At 39.6% G+C, this 19,005-nt stretch overlaps 1 protein-coding gene across 1 annotated transcript in view; it reads left to right on the top strand.

Moving 5' to 3' along the window:
• LOC111140819 (catenin alpha 1) overlaps window positions 1–19,005 on the top strand; it is a 180,043-nt gene that overhangs the window by 123,632 nt on the left and 37,406 nt on the right. Inside the window, exons 8-9 of the mRNA XM_022493010.1 lie at window positions 7,666–7,746; window positions 8,886–9,038. Of these exons, the coding sequence (XP_022348718.1) occupies window positions 7,666–7,746; window positions 8,886–9,038 (234 nt within the window). The remainder of the gene's footprint in view (window positions 1–7,665; window positions 7,747–8,885; window positions 9,039–19,005) is intronic.

Raw genomic sequence — 19,005 nt, 5'->3', positions numbered from 1 at the left:
CAAACAAACAAACAAACAAACAAAAAACCTTGTTGCTGCCAGTCTTGATTGCTACTTGGAGGATCTCCTCAGGTTTATCAAAAAATGATAGTCATTTTTGGGTGAAGGTCCTAGATTTTGTGGGTCTAAGTGTATCCCCTGCTAAGAACCTTTTAGGGTTCTTAGTTGGCAACCTCATATTTGGGCCTATATTAGAATAAGTGGTTTTCTTTTGTAGGGAAGAGGGAAGGAAGATGAGAAAAGATTACGATAAATCCTAGAGTTGTTCACTGCTTTCATACTACATGTATTTGGGGCCAAAGATATGACTGTTCTTTTAAATTATTTGATTTGCTATTTAGAAAAAAAAAAAAAAAAAAAAAAACCAGTGAAGTTCCTGCTGAACATTAGCTTGTTATCTTCTCAAGAAACAAAATGTGTATGACAGAGGCAGATAGAATACATAAGGATGCATTGGCTTTACCAGTTTATCATGTTGGGATGGATTAAAGAGTAGTTGATGGTCCCAGGTGGAGCTGGAGGATCTGAGAGCATTCAGACAGAACACTAGGCTCCCGGAGTCTTGGTGTTCACTAGACCACTGTTGTGTGTAAATAAATAGGTGATGGTTGGTAATCTTTCTTTTCAAATACCTTTTTTTTTTTTTTTAAAGATTTTACTTATTTATTTGACAGAGAGAGATCACAAGTAGGCAGAGAGGCAGGCAGAGAGAGAGGAAGGGAAGCAGGCTCCCTGCTGAGCAGAGAGCCCGATGCGGGACTCAATCCCGGGACCCTGAGATATGACCTGAGCCGAAGGCAGAGGCTTTAACCCACTGAGCCACCCAGGTGCCCCTTCAAATACCTTTTTAAAAGTCAGTTGTCCACATAAGGCCGGGAATCTGAGTTTTTAACTAGATCTTTGTCCCTATCCTTACCCTCCATTGATTTTGATATTTAAAAGTCCTTTTGTTCTCTTGTTAGTAAACATGACTGAGAAAACAGAAAGAAGGAGTAGTGGTGCCACAGTAATGGTGAACTGTGTTCCTTTTGATGTAATAACTTACAAGCTTAGGGATTTCTTCTAGCTTTGGAGGCATGTGCTTTTTGGTAGTTGTTGCCGGTGGGGGTAGCAGGGCTAGGATCAGGTAACAGCCCAACTCTCTAGTGCTAATTTTGTATTCTGTGTCCAAGGCTAGGTAAGTCAGCAGTAAATCCTGGGGTGATGCACTGGAGAGTCAGACATTAGGTGAGGGGAAATCTTTCATAGAACTTCGGGCAGAGGTGCATTTCGGCCATGAAGATCTTTTATTTCATCTACCATAGACCTCATACCAAACAGAACTATCTTAAAGTCTTGATTAATGCAGACTGATTGAAATTTGTATTGCCAAACCCTTTTTTTTAACTGTTTGCACAGTGGCTTCATAGTGTTCATGTTTTCCTCTTCCTGTGTGTGTGTGTGTGTGTGTGTGGCAGGCTTCATTTTTTAATTCTGAAATACTGCCACGTTTGGATTTGTCCTTCCTGCTTCTCCCACTCCGTTTCCAAGTAGCTTTCTCTTTAGATGTGTTTCCTCCTGCCAACATAGGTGGCTCACAGGTATACAAAGCCATTTGCACAGAACAGAATTAAGAGTTAAGATAGCCATTCATATTTTCTTGAAGAATCCCTTTCAGTGTTAGGCCTTTTGACCCAGTTGGCTAAACTTAAAAGGGGTGAATTTGTGTGTATATTGGCTAGATGCTAGCAGTCTTCATTGCTGAACCTTAAAAATGTCATTCCCTCAAAAAATCTGGGGTAGAAGGACAGCGACATGTGCTAAGACAAGCAAAAAATTTGAACATGTGATGTCATCAGTGCAAAGAAAATCGATAACAAAAATTTGACCCAAAGAGAAAAAGATCATTGCTTACTATGAAAGGCTTATAGCAGCATGTTAGCGTTATAGCTGGGCTTGAGCTGAACCCATATTGCTGAAACCGTACTGCTAAGGCTTGACATCCTGTGGGAGCTGATTCCAAATTGCTGCCGCTTTTTTTGCAGGATGTCTGTCTGTCTAATGGCCTCATAGTTTTTCCATTGTATGGCTATACCGTAATTTGTGATCATGTAGTTTGTTTTGAGGATTTTGGCTTTAGCAGACCATGTGAAATGAATATCCTTTTAATATCTTTGCATCCTTAGGCAAGTTTATATATAAATTCCTAACCATAAAATCACTGGGTTACAGTGTATGTATATTTAAAATTGATAGACATTGCTACATTGCCTTCCAAAAAGTTTTAAACCATTTCATACTTCCCCAGAAGTCTGTAAATGTTCACTAACCATCCCACCACCTCCCTCCCCCACCCCCACACCATATTTAACAATATCTGGGAATCTGATAGGTGAAAAATGCTCTTTTATTTGTTTCTCTCTACTTATGAGTAACAATGAATATCATTTGTATGTAGGTGTATTATCCTTTTGTTCCTTTCTGTGTATTTCATTTGCTCATTCTTAAAGATTTGTAAGCTATTTTTTAAATTAATTTGGCGGGGTGCCTGGGTGGCTCAGTCAGTTGAGTGTCCGACTCTTGATTTCAGCTTGGGTCATGATCTCATAGTCATGAGATCAGGCCCCGCATCGAGCTCAGTGCTTTTTTGTTGTTGTTAATCAATGTAGAAATCAAGAGATCCTGGTTTATCACCAAATCTTAGCTTGATTGTCCTAGTCGACTGAGCATTTAAAAATCCTTCTGAGGGGCGCCTGTGTGGCCCAGTGGGTTAAAGCCTCTGCCTTCGGCTCAGGTCATGGTCTCGAGGTCGTGGGATCGAGTTCAGCATCGGGCTCTCTCTGCTTGGTGGGGAGCCTGCTTCCCCCTCTCTCTCTGCCTGCCTCTCTGCCTACTTGTGATCTCTGTCTGTTAAATAAATAAATAAAATCTTAAAAAAAATCCTTCTGAAATATCCTCACAGTTGAGTCATCCTAGTCTTTTTTTCTTCTGGGTTATTAGTAGTTTCAAAATTAAGGCCTTACTTTATGAACTTCATATACTTACTTCATATACCTGTTTGCTTTATTTATTTGTTTATTTTTAATTTAAATTCAGTTAGACAACATACAGGACATCATTAGTTTCAGATGTAGAGTTCAGTTATTCATCAGTTGCATATAATACCCAGCGCCTATCACATCACGTGCCCTTCGTAATGCCCACTGTCCAGTTACCCTATCCCCCACCCCTCTCCCCTCCAGCAACCCTCAGTTTGTTTCCTGTAGTTCAGAGTCTCTCATGGTTTGTGTCTCCCTCTCTGATTTCTTCTTATTCTGATTTCCCCTCCCTTCCCTTATGATCCTCTGTGCTATTTCTTATATTCCATGTATGAGTGAAACCATATGATAATTGTCTTTCTCTGATTGACTTATTTTGCTCAGTGTAATACCCTCTAGTTCCATTCACATCAGTGTAAATGGTAAGATTTCATCCTTTCTAATGGCCAAATAATAACTCCATTATATATACACCACATTTTCTTTATCCATTTCTCTGTGGATAGACATGTGGGCTCTTTTCATAGTTTGGCTATTGGGAGTCCTCTTACACTGTTGGTGGGAATGCAGGCTGGTATAGCCACTCTGGAAAACAGTAGGGAGGTTCCTTAAGAAGTTAAAAATAGAGCAACCCTGGGGCTCCTGGGTGGCTCAAGTCCATTTGCATCTGCCTTTGGCTTAGGTCGTAGTCCCAGGATCCTGGGATCAAGCCCCGCATCTGGCTCCCTGTTCAGCAGGGAGTCTGCTTTTCCCTCTCCCTCTGCTCCTTCCCAGGCTTGTGCTTGCTCTTCGTCTCTCTCTCTCTCTCTTAAATAAATAAGAGAAAGGTAGAGTGGCTTCTTCATGCTTCTGTTGAAGATGGGTTTTGAAAGCCCTTTCACTGTCTCAACTAGGACTGTGTTGCTAGAGGCCATCTAGCTAATAACCTTTACCTCCCCTCAATTCAGCTGGTATTTACTTGCTGAGGGAAAACTGTATGTTGAAACCCTAAATATGGCCTATCATTTTCTTAGCCCTTTTGTCACTGCAAGCAGGACATACATATCAAATGTGAGTGAACATAGGTGGTCTCTGCTTAAATGGAATAGAGTTTCAATTAGGTAGGAGCTGTGAGTCATTTATTTTAAAGGTTAAATGAGCAACTTTCCTTTGGCATAACTAAAACTAGAAATAAAAAATCCTAACAGCTTTAATTTCAAAGAGAAGTAAAATATTTTTTATGCATCAGCAGCCTTTCCACTTTCATCAAGCTCATTGTTAAAGTTGTAAGTGTGTATATGCCTGTGTACTTACACCATTATATCTTATTTTATTTATTATTTTAAAAGATTTATTTATTTAACAGATAGATTGAAAGAGCACAAGCGGGGTTAGTGAGTAGAGAAGCAGGCTCCCTGCCAAGCAGGGAGCAGGATGTAAGGGCTCAATCCCAGGACTCTAGGATCATGACCTGAACTGAAGACACACACACTTAACCAACTGAGCCACCAGGTGCATGCATGTGCATACGTGTGTGTTTGTGTGTGTGTGTGTGTGTACACACATATTTTAAAGGGATGCTGTGATTTTAAAAGGGTCTGTCTAGTATAACCTAAAAACTTCAGCAGATGACTGCTCTGAACTCTCCCTTCCTGATCAAGGAGGCATAAACTTTTATCTCCCAAAGTAACAAGAAAGACAAATTGATTTTTAGGGTAGTTTCACAAATACAAAATTAGCTGATTTGTGGTATGTGTTGCGTCTTAGAGTAAATTTTGCTGTGTGGCTATGATTCCCTCAAAATCAAGCTTGATGATTTGCTTTTATGTAACTTGCAAAGTAAATCCTTCTGCACAAATTGAGAAAATTTCTGGGCACTCGAGATTATAAGGGATTGGGTTCTCATGAGGTTATTGTACCCAGCTTTTGCATTTCAGATAGCTGATATTTTCTGGGATAAATGATCTACTAGAAACATCCTAAAAATGTAGCTAGGAATAATGATAAATCATACTAGGTTGACTTAGAGAAAATTTTTTTGAAGTGTGTTCTTAGGTCTCTGGGGAATGTATGGAGACTTTGCTGATGAAGGCATTAGTTTGATTATTTTAAAATTCTGTATTAGTCACCTTTTGCCTTAGATCCTGTTATTTTGATCTTTGAGATTGTCAGTAAGTAATTACACTTGTCACGTTTTTTCTCACTGATGGCCATGAGTAAATCACTATTCCTTCAGGTAGAAATTCTCATTTCTAAATCAGTTTTGCCTAGACTCTTTTTTTTTTTTTTAACTCCCCTCCCATTTTTTTCCCCCAAGAATTTATTTATTTATTTGACAGAAAGAGAAGGAAAGAGCACAAGCAGGGTGAGGGGCAGAGGGAGAGAGAGAAGCAGGCTCCCTACTGAGCTGGGAGCCTCATGTGGGGCTTGGGATCATGACCTGAGCTGGTCCTGGGATGTTCTTGGGATCATGACCTGAGCTGAAGGCAGATGCTTAAACAACTGAGCCAGCCAGGAGCCCCTAAAGCCATTAAAAAAAAATTTTTTTTTTTTTCATTTCATTTTTACTTTTTTAAAATTTATTTTATTTATTTTTTTGAGAGAGAAGATTAGGGAGGGAGGGGCAGAGAGAGTCCCAAGCAGACTCTTCACTGAGCATAGAGCCTGATGCAGGGCTTGATCTCAGAACTCGGAGATCACAACCTGAGCTGAAACCAAAAGTTGGACTACTTAATTTTATTGGCAGTACATGATTATTAGGGGGAAAAGTAATGGATGTGACCCTAAACAAATTTGAGAGTGATTGTATTAATTTAGCATCTGTATTTCAACTCTTAGTATTCCTGAAATCCCCTCTTATCTCCTTTCTGCCCTCTGCTGAGTAATCTATATCCCTCAATATTCCTTCTTTTCTCCTGTAACAATCCATAGAGATGGGAGCAGAGGGACAGGTGTCATTGTTCCAATGGTTCCAATGGGGGAGAAGAGAGAAGGCGAGGAACAGATAGACGATGAGCAGGGCACTGAGAAAACACGAAAATATATCTCCCCACCTGGCTGTCCATGTGCTGTGCTGGCTTGTGGACTGATGGCATATCTATACCAGAATGTCTTGAGGGTACCAGAAAGTAGAACACTGAGTTAAATTCCTTTGTCCTTTGTCTACTTGTATCTCTCCTTTGAGTGCTACGTGTTTTATTTTACATTTGTTGGCCAGGCATTTTATAAGGAAAACTTTTAATGTACTTTATGGACTAACCTACTAATGTGTTAAAAAGGTATTTCCAAGCACATAGCTAGTTCTACCTGGGTAACTTAGCTTTGTCCCCTTTTCTTTTAGCGCCCATCGATTTTAGTTCTGGTTAAAATGTTTCCCAATGAAAATCTCAACTTCCTGACCTCTGAAGCAGTGCCCATTTATATAACTCTCTCAGAGTGACTAATATGTTCTTTTCTGTGCAATACAATTGGATTAAGCTTTGCCTAGAACTTAAAAATATATGGCTGAAGTAATCTTACAAAGCATTCTTATTGGAGCTGCATAATACACATTAACTCAGACCCTTCTTGGTGCATCTTAACTTTAAAATTCATTGTGTCACATTGTTTTAGTTCCAGATGCCATCTTTCATGTTTTGACATTCTTCACATCTCAGAGTTTATGAGAATCAGTTGTAACCTAATATTGCTTGCAGTTCAAGTAGAAATTAATGTATTCTCAACCTTGAAGTAAAATACAGGTTTAGGGTCCTGGGTGGCTCAGTCAGTTAAGTGTCTGCCCTTGGCTCCAGTCATGAACCCTGCTTTGTGCTCCCTGCTCAGCAGGGAGCCTGCTTCTCCCTCTTCTCTGTGCTCAGTCTCTCTCTCACTATCTGTCTCTCAAATATATAAATAAAATCTAAAAAAAAAAAAAGGTTTAATTTTTTCAAGCGGAACCTTTTAAATGACAGTCATGTCTTGGTTTCTCTTGGTAAAACTCCATCAGTTCTTGCCATCAGATAATGTGGAGCCTAAGCAGTGTAAGGTTAGGGTTTTATTTATTTATTTATTTTTAAGGTTTTATGTATTTATTAGAGAGAGAGAGAGACAGAGGGAGTGAGAACACAAGAGGGGTGAGGGACAGAGGGAGAAGCAGACTTTCCCATCGAGTAGGGAGACAAATGCAGGGCTTGATCCTGGGATTCCAGGATCATGACCTGAGTGGAAGGCAGCTGGCTTAACCAACTGAGCCACCCAGGTGTCCCAAGGTTAGGTGGTTTTGTTTTTGTTTTTGTTTTTGTTTTTGTTTTTAAGATTTTATTTATTTATTTGACAGAGATCACAAGTAGGCAGAGAGGCAGGCAGAGAGAGAGGGAGAAGCAGACTCCCCACCGAGCAGAGAGCCTGATGTGGGGCCGATCCCAGGACCCCGGGTTCATGACCCTAGCTGAAGGCAGAGGCCTTAACCCACTGAGCCACCCAGGTGCCCCCCCCAAGGTTAGGTTTTTATAAACAAAGCCACATGGTTCTCTCCTACACTACTCCCATTTATTTTCCAAGTTTGGGCTTTAATTTAAAAAAAATAAAAATTAAAATTAAAAAATGTTGATTTGAACAGAAACATCTATTGGCTATAATTAACATTTCCTTGTGAATCACTAAAACGTGCATTTCTTTTCTTATTTTTCAGGCTGGACGTAAAGAAAGAAGCGATGCACTCAATTCTGCAATAGATAAAATGACCAAGAAGACTAGGGACTTGCGTAGGCAGGTAAACTGGAAAAAATTGTTTGCTTTTCCAGGTTCTCACTTCTGTGGTTTGGGTTAAAATTCCAATAAATACTGGGCCCATATTTTTTATTGGGGTAAAGAATGGATTTTTCACAGGGAACCACCTATCTGTGTTTGATTGCTAGTAAAGTTCTAAATGGTTAATAAAATCTTTTTGGGGCCTGGAATGATATAACCCACTGGGATGGACTGAATAAATTAGCTCTAGTGTGAAAAAGATGTACAGGTAAGAAAATCAATGTAAAATGACTTGGGTGGGACCTGTGACAGAACCCTGAAGGGTCTCGTGATACTAGGTTACATACAGGAGAAGCAGAAATTGCAGTGGAGATCCTTGGTGGAGTTGTTTTTCTAGTACAAATATGTGGGTATAGAGACAGTTCGTTTGCTGTATTTTCCAAGCTAGTAAATACACAGGAAAGAATCTCATTTGTTAAATAGTCCCATTAACATTTCAGAATCCAATTGAGTTTTAGTATTTTAAAAATTAGGGTTGAATTTACAAAACAATGTATTAAGACTTAAAATGAAACTGTAGTAATAGCAGTTTCCAGACTTAGTAGAGAGATGTTTTATTGATCATGTTTGATCAAAAGCAAAATTAATGATGTAATGTGTTTTTATTCGTTTTCCTTCTGGTGAAGTCCTTTCAGAAATGGTTATAAAGATAACGTTTTAGGTTTAAGATTCCCAGTGTGCTAACCCTCTTCAGATAAACCAGAAGGTACTTAGTCACTTAGTCCTGTGTTTTCATTTTTAGTTAGGCAGTTAGGCTAATAACATATATTCCAAGGCTGTGTTTCAATTCAACCAGGAGCTGCTTTTTATCATTCCTTTAAGATACAAGCTTTAGTTTTTTAATTCCCAAGAAAAAAAGGATACTGTCTTGAATCCTGAAATTTTGTTGCTGAAATCCTGTAACTGCAGCATAACCATTATCTTCAGGATCGTGTTTCCTGTGTTGCAGATCATGTAGCTGCACAACTTACATGAGGGAATCCTCGTATCAGTGTAGCCCAGCTATCGTGAGCTAACATTAACATTTGAAAGTACAGAAGAAAAAAAGCAGTCTAGTTTCTTGGTAGAAATAAAATCAAATTTTTACAATTTATTTATTAGCTCCGCAAAGCTGTCATGGACCATGTTTCAGATTCATTCCTGGAAACCAATGTTCCACTTTTAGTATTGATTGAAGCTGCAAAGAATGGAAATGAGAAAGAAGTTAAGGAATATGCCCAAGTTTTCCGTGAACATGCCAACAAATTAATTGAGGTAAGTGTGTTAGCGGTTTCATTAATTGTAGGTAACTTGGTGGAGTATGGTGATTTTTTAATCACAGTATGTATAAGATGAAAGTCTTTTAGCACTACTTTACATCTATGCCAAACTATCATTTTGGTCAGTTTACATTAATTATGTGTATGATTAAATATAGGTAGTCTCTGTCCTAGAAACTTAACATCTCCACTTAATGGGGTTTTTTGTTTGTTTTTTTTTTTGTTTTTTTTTTTTTTTGTTTGTTTGTTTGTTTTAAGATTTTATTTATTTATTTGACAGAGAGAGAGCGAGAGAGGAAATACAAGCAGGGGGAGTCCTCGATCCCAGGACCCTGGGATCATGACCTGAGCCAAAGGCAGCCGCTTAATGACTGAGCCACCCAGGCGCCCCAACATCTCCACTTAATGTTAATGCAAATAAAACTAGATTGTCATATATCTGAACTTAAAGATACTATAGAAGGGAGTAGTGTCTAGAATTTGGAGAAATTGCTTGGCTTACATCCTGGGCTGCATCCTGGCAAATTACTTAACCTTTCTAAATTGCCATTTCTTTTCTGTAAAATGAGGATACTAATGATACCTGTCGGAGGAGGAATATTTTGAGATCTGAAAGAGATGATCTATGTCAGGTGCTTAATTCTTTGCCTTAGACGTAGACTCAGTCCAGTCATCATGTTTTAAAATTGAAGAAACATGCTGTTAATTAGATATGTTTGTACAATAGAGATCTTCATGTAAGTTGATTGTTTTGTAAGGTGACAAGAAAAAAAAAGTGAATTGCTATTTAATTTCCAGGTAAGTTATGCTTGCTACTACCTTTTATTATATTGGAAAGTATATTATGTTTAACTATTATTTTATTTTTATAAATTGACACATAGAAGGCAGATATTCAAGTTACTTGATTTTGTAACCTAAATATAAAACATCTAACATATGGAAAAGATATTCCATGGACCATTTGGGAAGTTGGTCATTGTGTAAGAATAGAAAATGGACCTTTTATGTAAAATGTGTGTCTTGTACATTTGAATTTATAGTGACATTAGGTCAGGTTAATGCCATAAAAATATTCCAAGGAAAACATCAGTAATCACATTAAATGCATTACTAATGTTACGCTAGGTTTTCTTTGACCATTAAATGTATTTTGACCTGAATTGATTATATATAAAATACATAGGTCAGTCTTTAATTTTCTTTTCTTTTTTTTCTTTTTTTTTTTAAATTCTAGTTAGTTAACATATAGTCCAGTATTGGTTTCAGGAGTAGAATTCAGGGATTCTTCAGTTACATACAACATGCATTGCTCATCATAACAAGTACCCTCTTTAATACTAATCACCCATCTAGCCCATTCCCTCCCTCCATCAACCCTCAGTTTGTTTTCTGTCTTTTTTTAAGAGTCTCTTGGTTTCTTCCCCATCCACCCCAGTCCCCTAATATGTTCATCTGTTTTGTTTCCTAAATTCCACATATGAGTGAAATCATCTGGTATTTGTCATTATCTGACTGACTGACTTCATTTAGCATAATACACTGTCGCTCCATCCATGTTGTTGCAAATGGTAAGATTTCATTCTATCACATCTTTGTCCATTTCTCAGTCGATGGATATTTGGGCTCTTTCCATACTTTGGCTATTGTTGATATGCTGCTGTAAACATCAGGGTGCATGTACTCCTGTGTTTTTGTGTCTTTGGGTGAGTAATACCTGGTAGTGCAGTTGCTGGGTCATAGGGCAGTCCTGTTTTTAACTTTGGGGAAGCTCCATATTGTTTTCATGAGTGGCTGCACCAGTTTGCCTTCCCACCAACAGTTCGAGGGTTCCCCTTTCTGCATCTTTACCAGTACCTGTTGTTTCTTATGTTGTTAATTTTAGCCATTCTGACAGGTGTGAGGTGGTATATCTCATCATGGTTTTGATTCATATTTCCCTAATGATGAGTGACGTTGAGCATCTTTTCATGTGTCTGTTAGTCATCTGGATGTCTTCTTTTTACTATTTTTTTTTTAAAGATTTTATTTATTTGAGAGAACGCATTCTGGCTGGTGTGTGCAAGAGTGGGGGAGGGGCAGAGGGAGAAGCAAGACCCCTTACTGAGCAGGGAGCCTGATGAAGGGCTGCATCTGGGAACCCTGGAATTATGACCTCTGAGCCAAAGGCATCCACTTAACCGATCGAGCCACCCAGGTGTCCTTTCTTTTTATTATTTTTAAAGATTTTTTTTTAATATAATTTATTTGCTAGAGAGTGAGGGAGTGGTAGAGGAAGAGGGAGAAGCATGTTGCCTGCTGAGCGTGGACCCCTCTGTAGGCCCAATCCCAGGACCCCAGACCATGACCTGAGCTGAAATCAGATGCTTAGCTGACTAACCCACCCGGGTGCCCAAGTTATATCTGGATGTCTACTTTGGAAAAGTGTTCATGTCTTCTCCCCATTTCTTAACTGGATTATTCATTTTTTGGGGTGTTGAGCTTGATAAGCTCCTTACAGATCTTGGATACTAAGCCTTTATCAGATATGTCATTTGCAGATATCTTCTCCCATTTGTAGGCTGCCTCTTAGTTTTGTTCATTGGTTTCCTTTGTTGTCCAGAAGCTTCTTATTTTGATAAAATACCAGTAGTTCATTTTTGCTTTTGTTTCCTTTGCCTCTGGCGACGTGTCTAGTAAAAACTTGCTGCAGCCAAGGTCAAAGAGTTTGCTGCCCGCGTTCTCCTCTAGGATTTTGATGGTTTCCTGTCTCATATTTAGGTCTTCATCCATTCTGAATTTATTTTTGTGTCTGTTGTAAGAAAGTGGTCCTGTTTTGCCAACACCATTTGTTGAAGAGAATGTCTTTTTTTCCATTGGATATTCTATCCTGCTTTGTCAAAGATTAGTTGACCATATAGCTGTGGGTCATAGGTCAGTCTCATATTCAAGTTAATGATTCCTTTGGAATTAAAATCAGAAGAGTATCATTTTGTGTCTCCATTAAGCATAGTCTTGTTCGCCATAGTCACATGGTAGCATGAGGTGTAACCTCCAAACCCTCCTTTAGGAAGCCAATCTCCTGTAAGTAGCCTACATATTAGAAAGTATGCCTGTTGGGCGCCTGGGTGGCTCAGTGGGTTAAGTCGCTGTCTTTGACTCAGGTCATGATCTCAGGGTCCTGAGATCAAGTCCCGCGTCAGGCTCTCTGCTCAGCAGGGAGCCTGATTCCCTCTCTCTCTCTCTGCCTGCCTCTCTGCCTGCTTGTGATCTCTGTTAAATAAATAAATAAAATCTTAAAAAAAAAAAAAAAAGTATGCCTGTAAAGCAGAAAGCAAGGACACTGTCCGCCCAAGGCCTAGGGTAACCGGTAGTGGCACAGGAAAGGGCTCGTTGTGGTCCCTGAACCTCAGAGGGCAAGCCCTTGTCTCTAGTGCTGGAGGGCTTTTTATTTGGACCTGCTCTGTCAGCCTCGTCCAACACAATTGACACTTGCTGTGCAACCAGGCATGTGCAGATATGGTGCATTTTCCACCATATCTGGTGGATATGGTGTTTCTTGGTAAGGGAATTGAAGTGTAGAGAGGTTAAGTGTCTTGGTAAGGGAATTGAGGCGTAGAAAGGTTAAGTAACTTGCCTAAGGTCCTCCAGCAGTGAGGGCTGTGCCTTTTGAGCTTGCTAGCATAGTGGACAGTGCAAACATTATGTGGACCTGGTGGCTCTGGAGACCTTGCTTCAGGAGCATGTCCATGCTTCTACTTTTTATTTCATTCTGAACTTCACTAACCAAAGGCCCCTTTGAGTTTGGAGTTTGGTGTTCTCTATCACAACTCACTTCTGACCCCTGTCTCACCCCTGTCACCCCACCATACTTATAAATGACTTCCTTTTTATTGCTCAAGGCATAACTAAAGACTTTGTAGTATGACTCTGCAAACAGTTGAATTGCATTTATGGTAATAGAGATACTAGGGTATATAACTGCACATGTGCTTGAAAAGGAAATGAGTAAAGTGTTGTAGAAGCCTAAAATTCTTGACTCAAGGCAGAACCTTATTCTTCAGTGACAAGGCTTCTCTACCCTGCACTTTTACATTATGATGAGCACTGAACTAGTGAGGGCCTGGTTTTAAACAAAGGTGAAATACTTCATTTTGATTGTTGCGCTGAATCTCTTTACTTCTTTTAGTTGCATTAGTTCCCTCTTAAATTGGAGTAAATGTCAGCTGACTTTGGTTTTTGTGGCCTTTTGTAGTTTTTCCTGAGCGTTTAGGGAAAGTAAGAGTATGTGGGAAAGTTGAGTAGGGCTAGTGATACTAGCTGGAAAGGTGGGGCTCAGATTCTGCAGCCCCTGAGAATTCTGCCACATTGGCTTGACTTTTTAAAATACTGTAGTAAAAAATAAGTAAGATAAAATAAAATGAGATATTGAAGTAAAATTCTGTGCTAACCCTCTGCAGTTAGCACAAACCCCCCAGGTAAAAGGGCATGATCCCCAACAAGATTGCTCTCACTGTAGGTGCAAGCTGCCACAAGCTCTTCTCACCCAAGTGACTTTACATTTAGGAGTTCCCTGATCCTTCCTCACGTGACTGCTGCGTTTCAAATGCCAGCTACAAGTTTGGAGGGTCCCCAGGCTGCCCACACTTCTGACCACCTGGCTACAAATTTGGGGGCTTCCCTTGGCCCCCTTGAGGTCTGATAATGTGCTAGAACAACAACTAGAACTCAGGACAGTGTATACGTAGAGGCCCACCAGGAGTTACCTCATTAGCATAAACTCTCAGGGCCAGTGTTGAATAACAAAGACATTCTTATTATTAACTGAACTTAATGGAAGTTTCCTTTCAGGAAACTGAGACAAAGACTGGACATTCTTTATTATACAACACCTCCCCATCTTGAAGGAATGTGGGATACCTTGTTTTCAGGTAGATGGCCCTTCTGCAATAAAGCCACATAGAATAGAAGAGGTAAGACAAGGCTGGTGTTTGTTTTCTGTAGCTTTACTGCATCCTGTGTGGCCGTTTACCCAGTGACTTACCATTTTACTTACCTGGTTCTTGCATTGTTCTTCTTTTCCCTGGAGGTTCTCCCCTTTGGAAAGTAGGTTTTCTGTTCTTCAGGAGTTGGGTCCATCTCTTCACAGTGAGTGGGTTTTCTTTTCGTAGAAACATAGATTCTCATTCTGGTTTGTAAATCCCCCTTCTTTGTAACATACATGCATTGTTATTTATATTTTTGTGGATTGCTTCTGTAGGGGGACTTTGCTAGGTTCTCTGGTTGTCAGGAAAGAGGAGCCACAATCTCCTTTTCTGGAGCTGCCACTCTTTTTCTCTCTCTTTTTTTGTTTTACTGCCATGCACATGTAAATTGAGAGGAGCTGTCAGTGTAAACACAAACCCAATTTCAAAGACGTGGTATGGGAAAAGAATGGACAATATCTCATTAGCTTTTTATATTGATTACATGTTAAAATGTAATAACTTGGGATTAAAAACAGCAAATTAGGGCCATCTGGGTGGCTCAGTCAGCTAAGTGTCTGCCTTTGGCTCAGATCGTGTTCCCAGGGTCCTGGGGTCAAGTTCCAGTCAGGCTCCCTGCTCAGTCTCATTCTCTCAATATTTTTAAAAAAGAAAGAGGAGTGCCTGGGTGGCTCAGTGGGTTAAAGCGTCTGCCTTTGGTTCAGGTCATGGTCCCAGGGTCCTGGGATCCAGCCCCGCATCAGGCTCTCTGCTCAGCAGGGAGCCTGCTTCCCCCTCTCTCTGCTTGCCTCTCTGCCTACTGGTGATCTCTATCTGACAAATAAATAAATAAAATCTTAAAAAAAGAGAAAGAGAGAGAGGGAGGGAAGGGAGGAAGGAAATAAAACCTAGCAAATTACTTTTGCTAATTTCATCGTTTTTAGTGGCTACTCAAAATATTTTTAAATTCCAAGAACCTTATAGCTTGCCCCTAGAAATCATTCTCTTGATTGAACAATTCTAAGTATATAGTCGGCAGGTCAGCCTGTTTAGAATCCTCTTGTTTTTATCTTGCTCTCTAAATTATTTGGATAAAACGTGTCTACATTATTTCCTTATATCCTTTTCGGTAATTTCTGGGAACACCCTATTAATACTGGGATACCTATAGGAATCATAGTTTATATTCTTGTAAGCAGCTGGGAGATTCTGTTAATGTGCTGTCCAATAATTTTTCCCCCCAATTTTCCCCATGAATATGTGGGTGCTGCTGTATATCAGATATCCATTCTGTGGGCTTAGATGCACTCCTCTCACATTTGATCTCTAAATCGGGTAGTCTGATTGTGGGTGTTAGAGGATGTGCTCTTCAGCACTGCAGTGAAGCCAGGCTTCTTCCCAGAACCATTTGGGGATGCTGTGAAATTGTTGTAGTAGGGATCCAGACCCAATATAAAACTCTCATGAGTTAGTTTGTCCAGGGTCACTCTGTGGCAACAGTACTCATTTGCTCATGCATTCATATCCCAATACTAGAGATACTACAGGAGTTTCTGAAAGCATCCCTATGGAGGAGGTACCTGAGGAGGAAAAAAAGTGCCAGTTTAGGTGGGTGTGGTTTAGGGATACTGCCATTTAAAAATGCAGCTTTTAAAAAAACTATAAAAAAATACGAGTTCATTTTAGAGAATTTTGGAAAATAAAAGCACAAAGAAAAAGGAGGAACATTTTGGAGTAGATTTATACTTAATTTATGTGTGGGTTGACTTTTTTAAAAAATATACAAAATGGATACACTGATTTATTTTTTGAGGTAAATGATACCGTAATTTGTTATGATGTAATGTGTTTTCCTCCTGCTTGCGATATCAGAGCCATTTTATTGTGTTATAAAGTAGTCATCTGTAGTATTTCTGTTGATTTCATACTGGTCCATTTATTTAACTAGTCCCCTACCGCTGGATATTAGGTTCTTTAGATTGTTTTAGTCTTTCATTATGACATGTAATGTTTTCATAAACAGCCTTGTTTTTTGCTTTCTGTTTTTCTGGGTGGTTTTTATTCCACCCAGTTCTTTAAGCCAAAATTAATAGGAGTCATCCTTAATTTTTCTTCTTCATCTCATGTTCCCTATTTAATCTACAAGTTCTCATATCATTGTCTTTCTTTATTCCACGGTCATTTCCCTAGTCCGAGCCATCCTGTCTCACTGGACTTCTGCCACTGCCTCCCTGCTGGTTTTTGTGCTTGCACTCTTGTCCCTCTCTAGTCTCTTTTCGTAGAGCAGCCAACATGACCCCTTTAAATCAGATCACATCATTTCTTTGCTTCAGGAACCATTTAACTGTGGCTTTCTAGGCACACTTGAGATAAAATCCTAAAACGTGCATTCTTCTGCTGCTGCTGCTTCTTTAAGATTTATTTATTTACAAAGAGAGAGAGTGTGCGTGTGTGTGCACACAAGTGGGAGCAGGGGAGAAGGGACAGAGGCAGAGGGAGAGAAAGAATCTTACACAGGTTCCACGCTGAGTGTAGAGCCTGATGTGGGGCTCAATCTCATGACTCTGAGACCATGACCTGAGTGGGATCCAAGAGTCAGGCGCTTAAGCGACTGAGCCACCAAAGTGCCCTGCATTAACTGTGGTCCATAAGGTATGCTGCCTGCCTTTCGATCTGCTTCTGGTTTTTCTCTTTTCTCTTTTTGTGGTCTGTTGCCCCCCCACCACCATCTTTTAAAAAAATCTTCTGCATGAACACCTGGGTGGTGTTACTGTATGGTAGCTGCTCCTTGGCATTAGATGCACTCTGCTCACATGTGATCACTAAACTGGGTATTAGAAAATACACTCTTCAGCACTGAAGTGAACCCAAACATGTCAGCACTCCCTCGGCCCTCTGCCTGGAATGTTCTGTCCACTTATCCTCTCACCCCGTAGGCTTTTGTTCACATATTTCCTCTGCATAGAGGCTCTCCGGATCCCTCATCCCCTCCATTCCAACTTCCACCCTTTTTTTTTTTTAACCCAATCGCCTATTTTATAGCCTCTGTAACATTTTTCACTCTTTGAAATTATTAGGTCTGTTTCGTTTTCTTATTTCTGTGTTCCCCACCTTACACTCTACTAGAATGTAAGTTTGTTGAGAACATGGGCCTAGAACAGTGCCTGAAACATAGTAGGTACTCACTAACTACTACATAAATGAATTCTCAGGTAATAAACATTAAAGTTACTGAGTTGCTCAACCTTCAGATCCCTGGACCACCGTCCCCCAGGATTCTCATTCCCTGGTCTCAGGACTGGACCTTGAGAAATTCAGAGCTGTATATTATGACTGAACATCATGGATATTGAGCCTGAGTATTTGTAATGTTTATACAAAAGAGCATCACAATGCATCATTCTTTATAATGTGTACATAAAGGGATGAATTGTAAGATTTTTGGGGATACGAAGATGAAGGGGAAAATTTGGAAACTTTTCAAAGATGAGGTGACTTGATTTGAGAAATATTTTTGTTTGTTAGCTAGAAAGCCACAGTTGAATAGGTCCTGAAACATTTGAAAAACCTATAGCAGGGGGGGCTCTTAGGTGGCTCAGTTGTTCGGACATCTGTCTTCAGCTCAGGTTTTGATCCTAGCATCCTGGGGTTGAGCCTCACATGGGACTCCCTCTTCAGTGGGGAGTCTGCTTCTCCCTCGCTCACTGCCGGCTGCTCAACCTGCTTGTGCAGGCGCTCTTGCTCTCTCTCTCTCTCTCTATCAAATAAATAAAATCTCAAAAAAATAAAAATGTTAAAAAAAAGAAACCCAAAGCAAATTTTCTATAGTTGAGGGAGAAAAAAAATTGTGATTGATTCTTATGACAGACATACTGTTCTGATATGTTCCAGTCATTGTTCTAGGCATTAGGGAGGTAGTAATGAATGGAACAAAAATCCTCACCCCCCTAAGAGTTATGTTCTACTAGAGAGCGAGAAAGACAATCAAAATAATTTATATAGTCTGTTTATTTTGTATAATGTGATACAAATGACGTTGAGATGATATGTGAAAAAAGTTAACCATTTTATCAGCATTTTAAATGGAAGCTGAGCTAAAACTGTTTAAGTAGTGTTTAAAATTGGAGCAGATGTGTTGGCACCTGCTAACTTGGTTTTTGGAAGTCTTATTTATTGCTTTAATAGAAACATTTTCTTTCCAGACCAAGTAAAATAGTATAAAAAGGTTATGCTTTAATTTGGGGTGTCCTGTAAAGTTGCTTCAAATAACGTAAATAGTTTCTGAGTAGTATTAGGGATAACACACACTTAAAAATGGAAACCTTTTGTGGTGCCTTCTTTGGATATCACATTTTGGAAATACAAGATTGGTTTAAAGAATAGAAACCATATACTGACTCTTAAGGTTTTTCCAGTCTCTCTGTGTGCACACAGTCAGTGTCTGGAAGGATGTTTAGGGCTGGCTGCCAATTGGATACTCACTCAGTTATACTCTGTTTTATTTGAAAAAGCAAATAATGGAGTGTTTGCTGTGAAGTTGTTCTTGACTTCTTTTCTCAGGTTTTGGTTAGGACCTCTGCCTATCTCATATCACATTTGTCAGTGGAATCCATTACCACAAGGTATCGAAGTCCCCTTTTTTATGCGAAAGGTGCATAGAGGTGTGTCCCCAAGGTCATTGAGTTAGGGACCAAGAGCTGAGGGTGGTGAGCTGGGTGATGCTTCTTTTCACCATATTCTGCTCTACCGCATAGCACTGAGGGCTTTTCTTTCATCTTGTTATGAGAGGGCAAGGCTGTGCTTCTGGGTGATGATAACACCTTTTATACTTGACTCTTTCTCCCATATCAGGTTAATGATTTCCGTATATTTCTCTTCAATTTAAAGTGTATTGAGGCAAAAAAAAAATTATTTTGTCAGAAATATTAATCTTTTTGTCAATAATGCAATACCCATGTGTCCTTTTTTAATTGCTTCATTCTTTGCCTAGCTCCTTCGGCTTTGAGCAGCCTAATAGCT

The sequence above is a fragment of the Enhydra lutris genome, unplaced genomic scaffold (assembly GCF_002288905.1).
Source record: "Enhydra lutris kenyoni isolate GAN:26980312 unplaced genomic scaffold, ASM228890v2 scaffoldscaffold5, whole genome shotgun sequence".
Taxonomy (NCBI): Eukaryota; Metazoa; Chordata; class Mammalia; order Carnivora; family Mustelidae; genus Enhydra; species Enhydra lutris.
The sequence above is the reverse complement of the archived record's forward strand: the minus strand, read 5'-3'. Positions and strand labels throughout refer to the sequence as shown.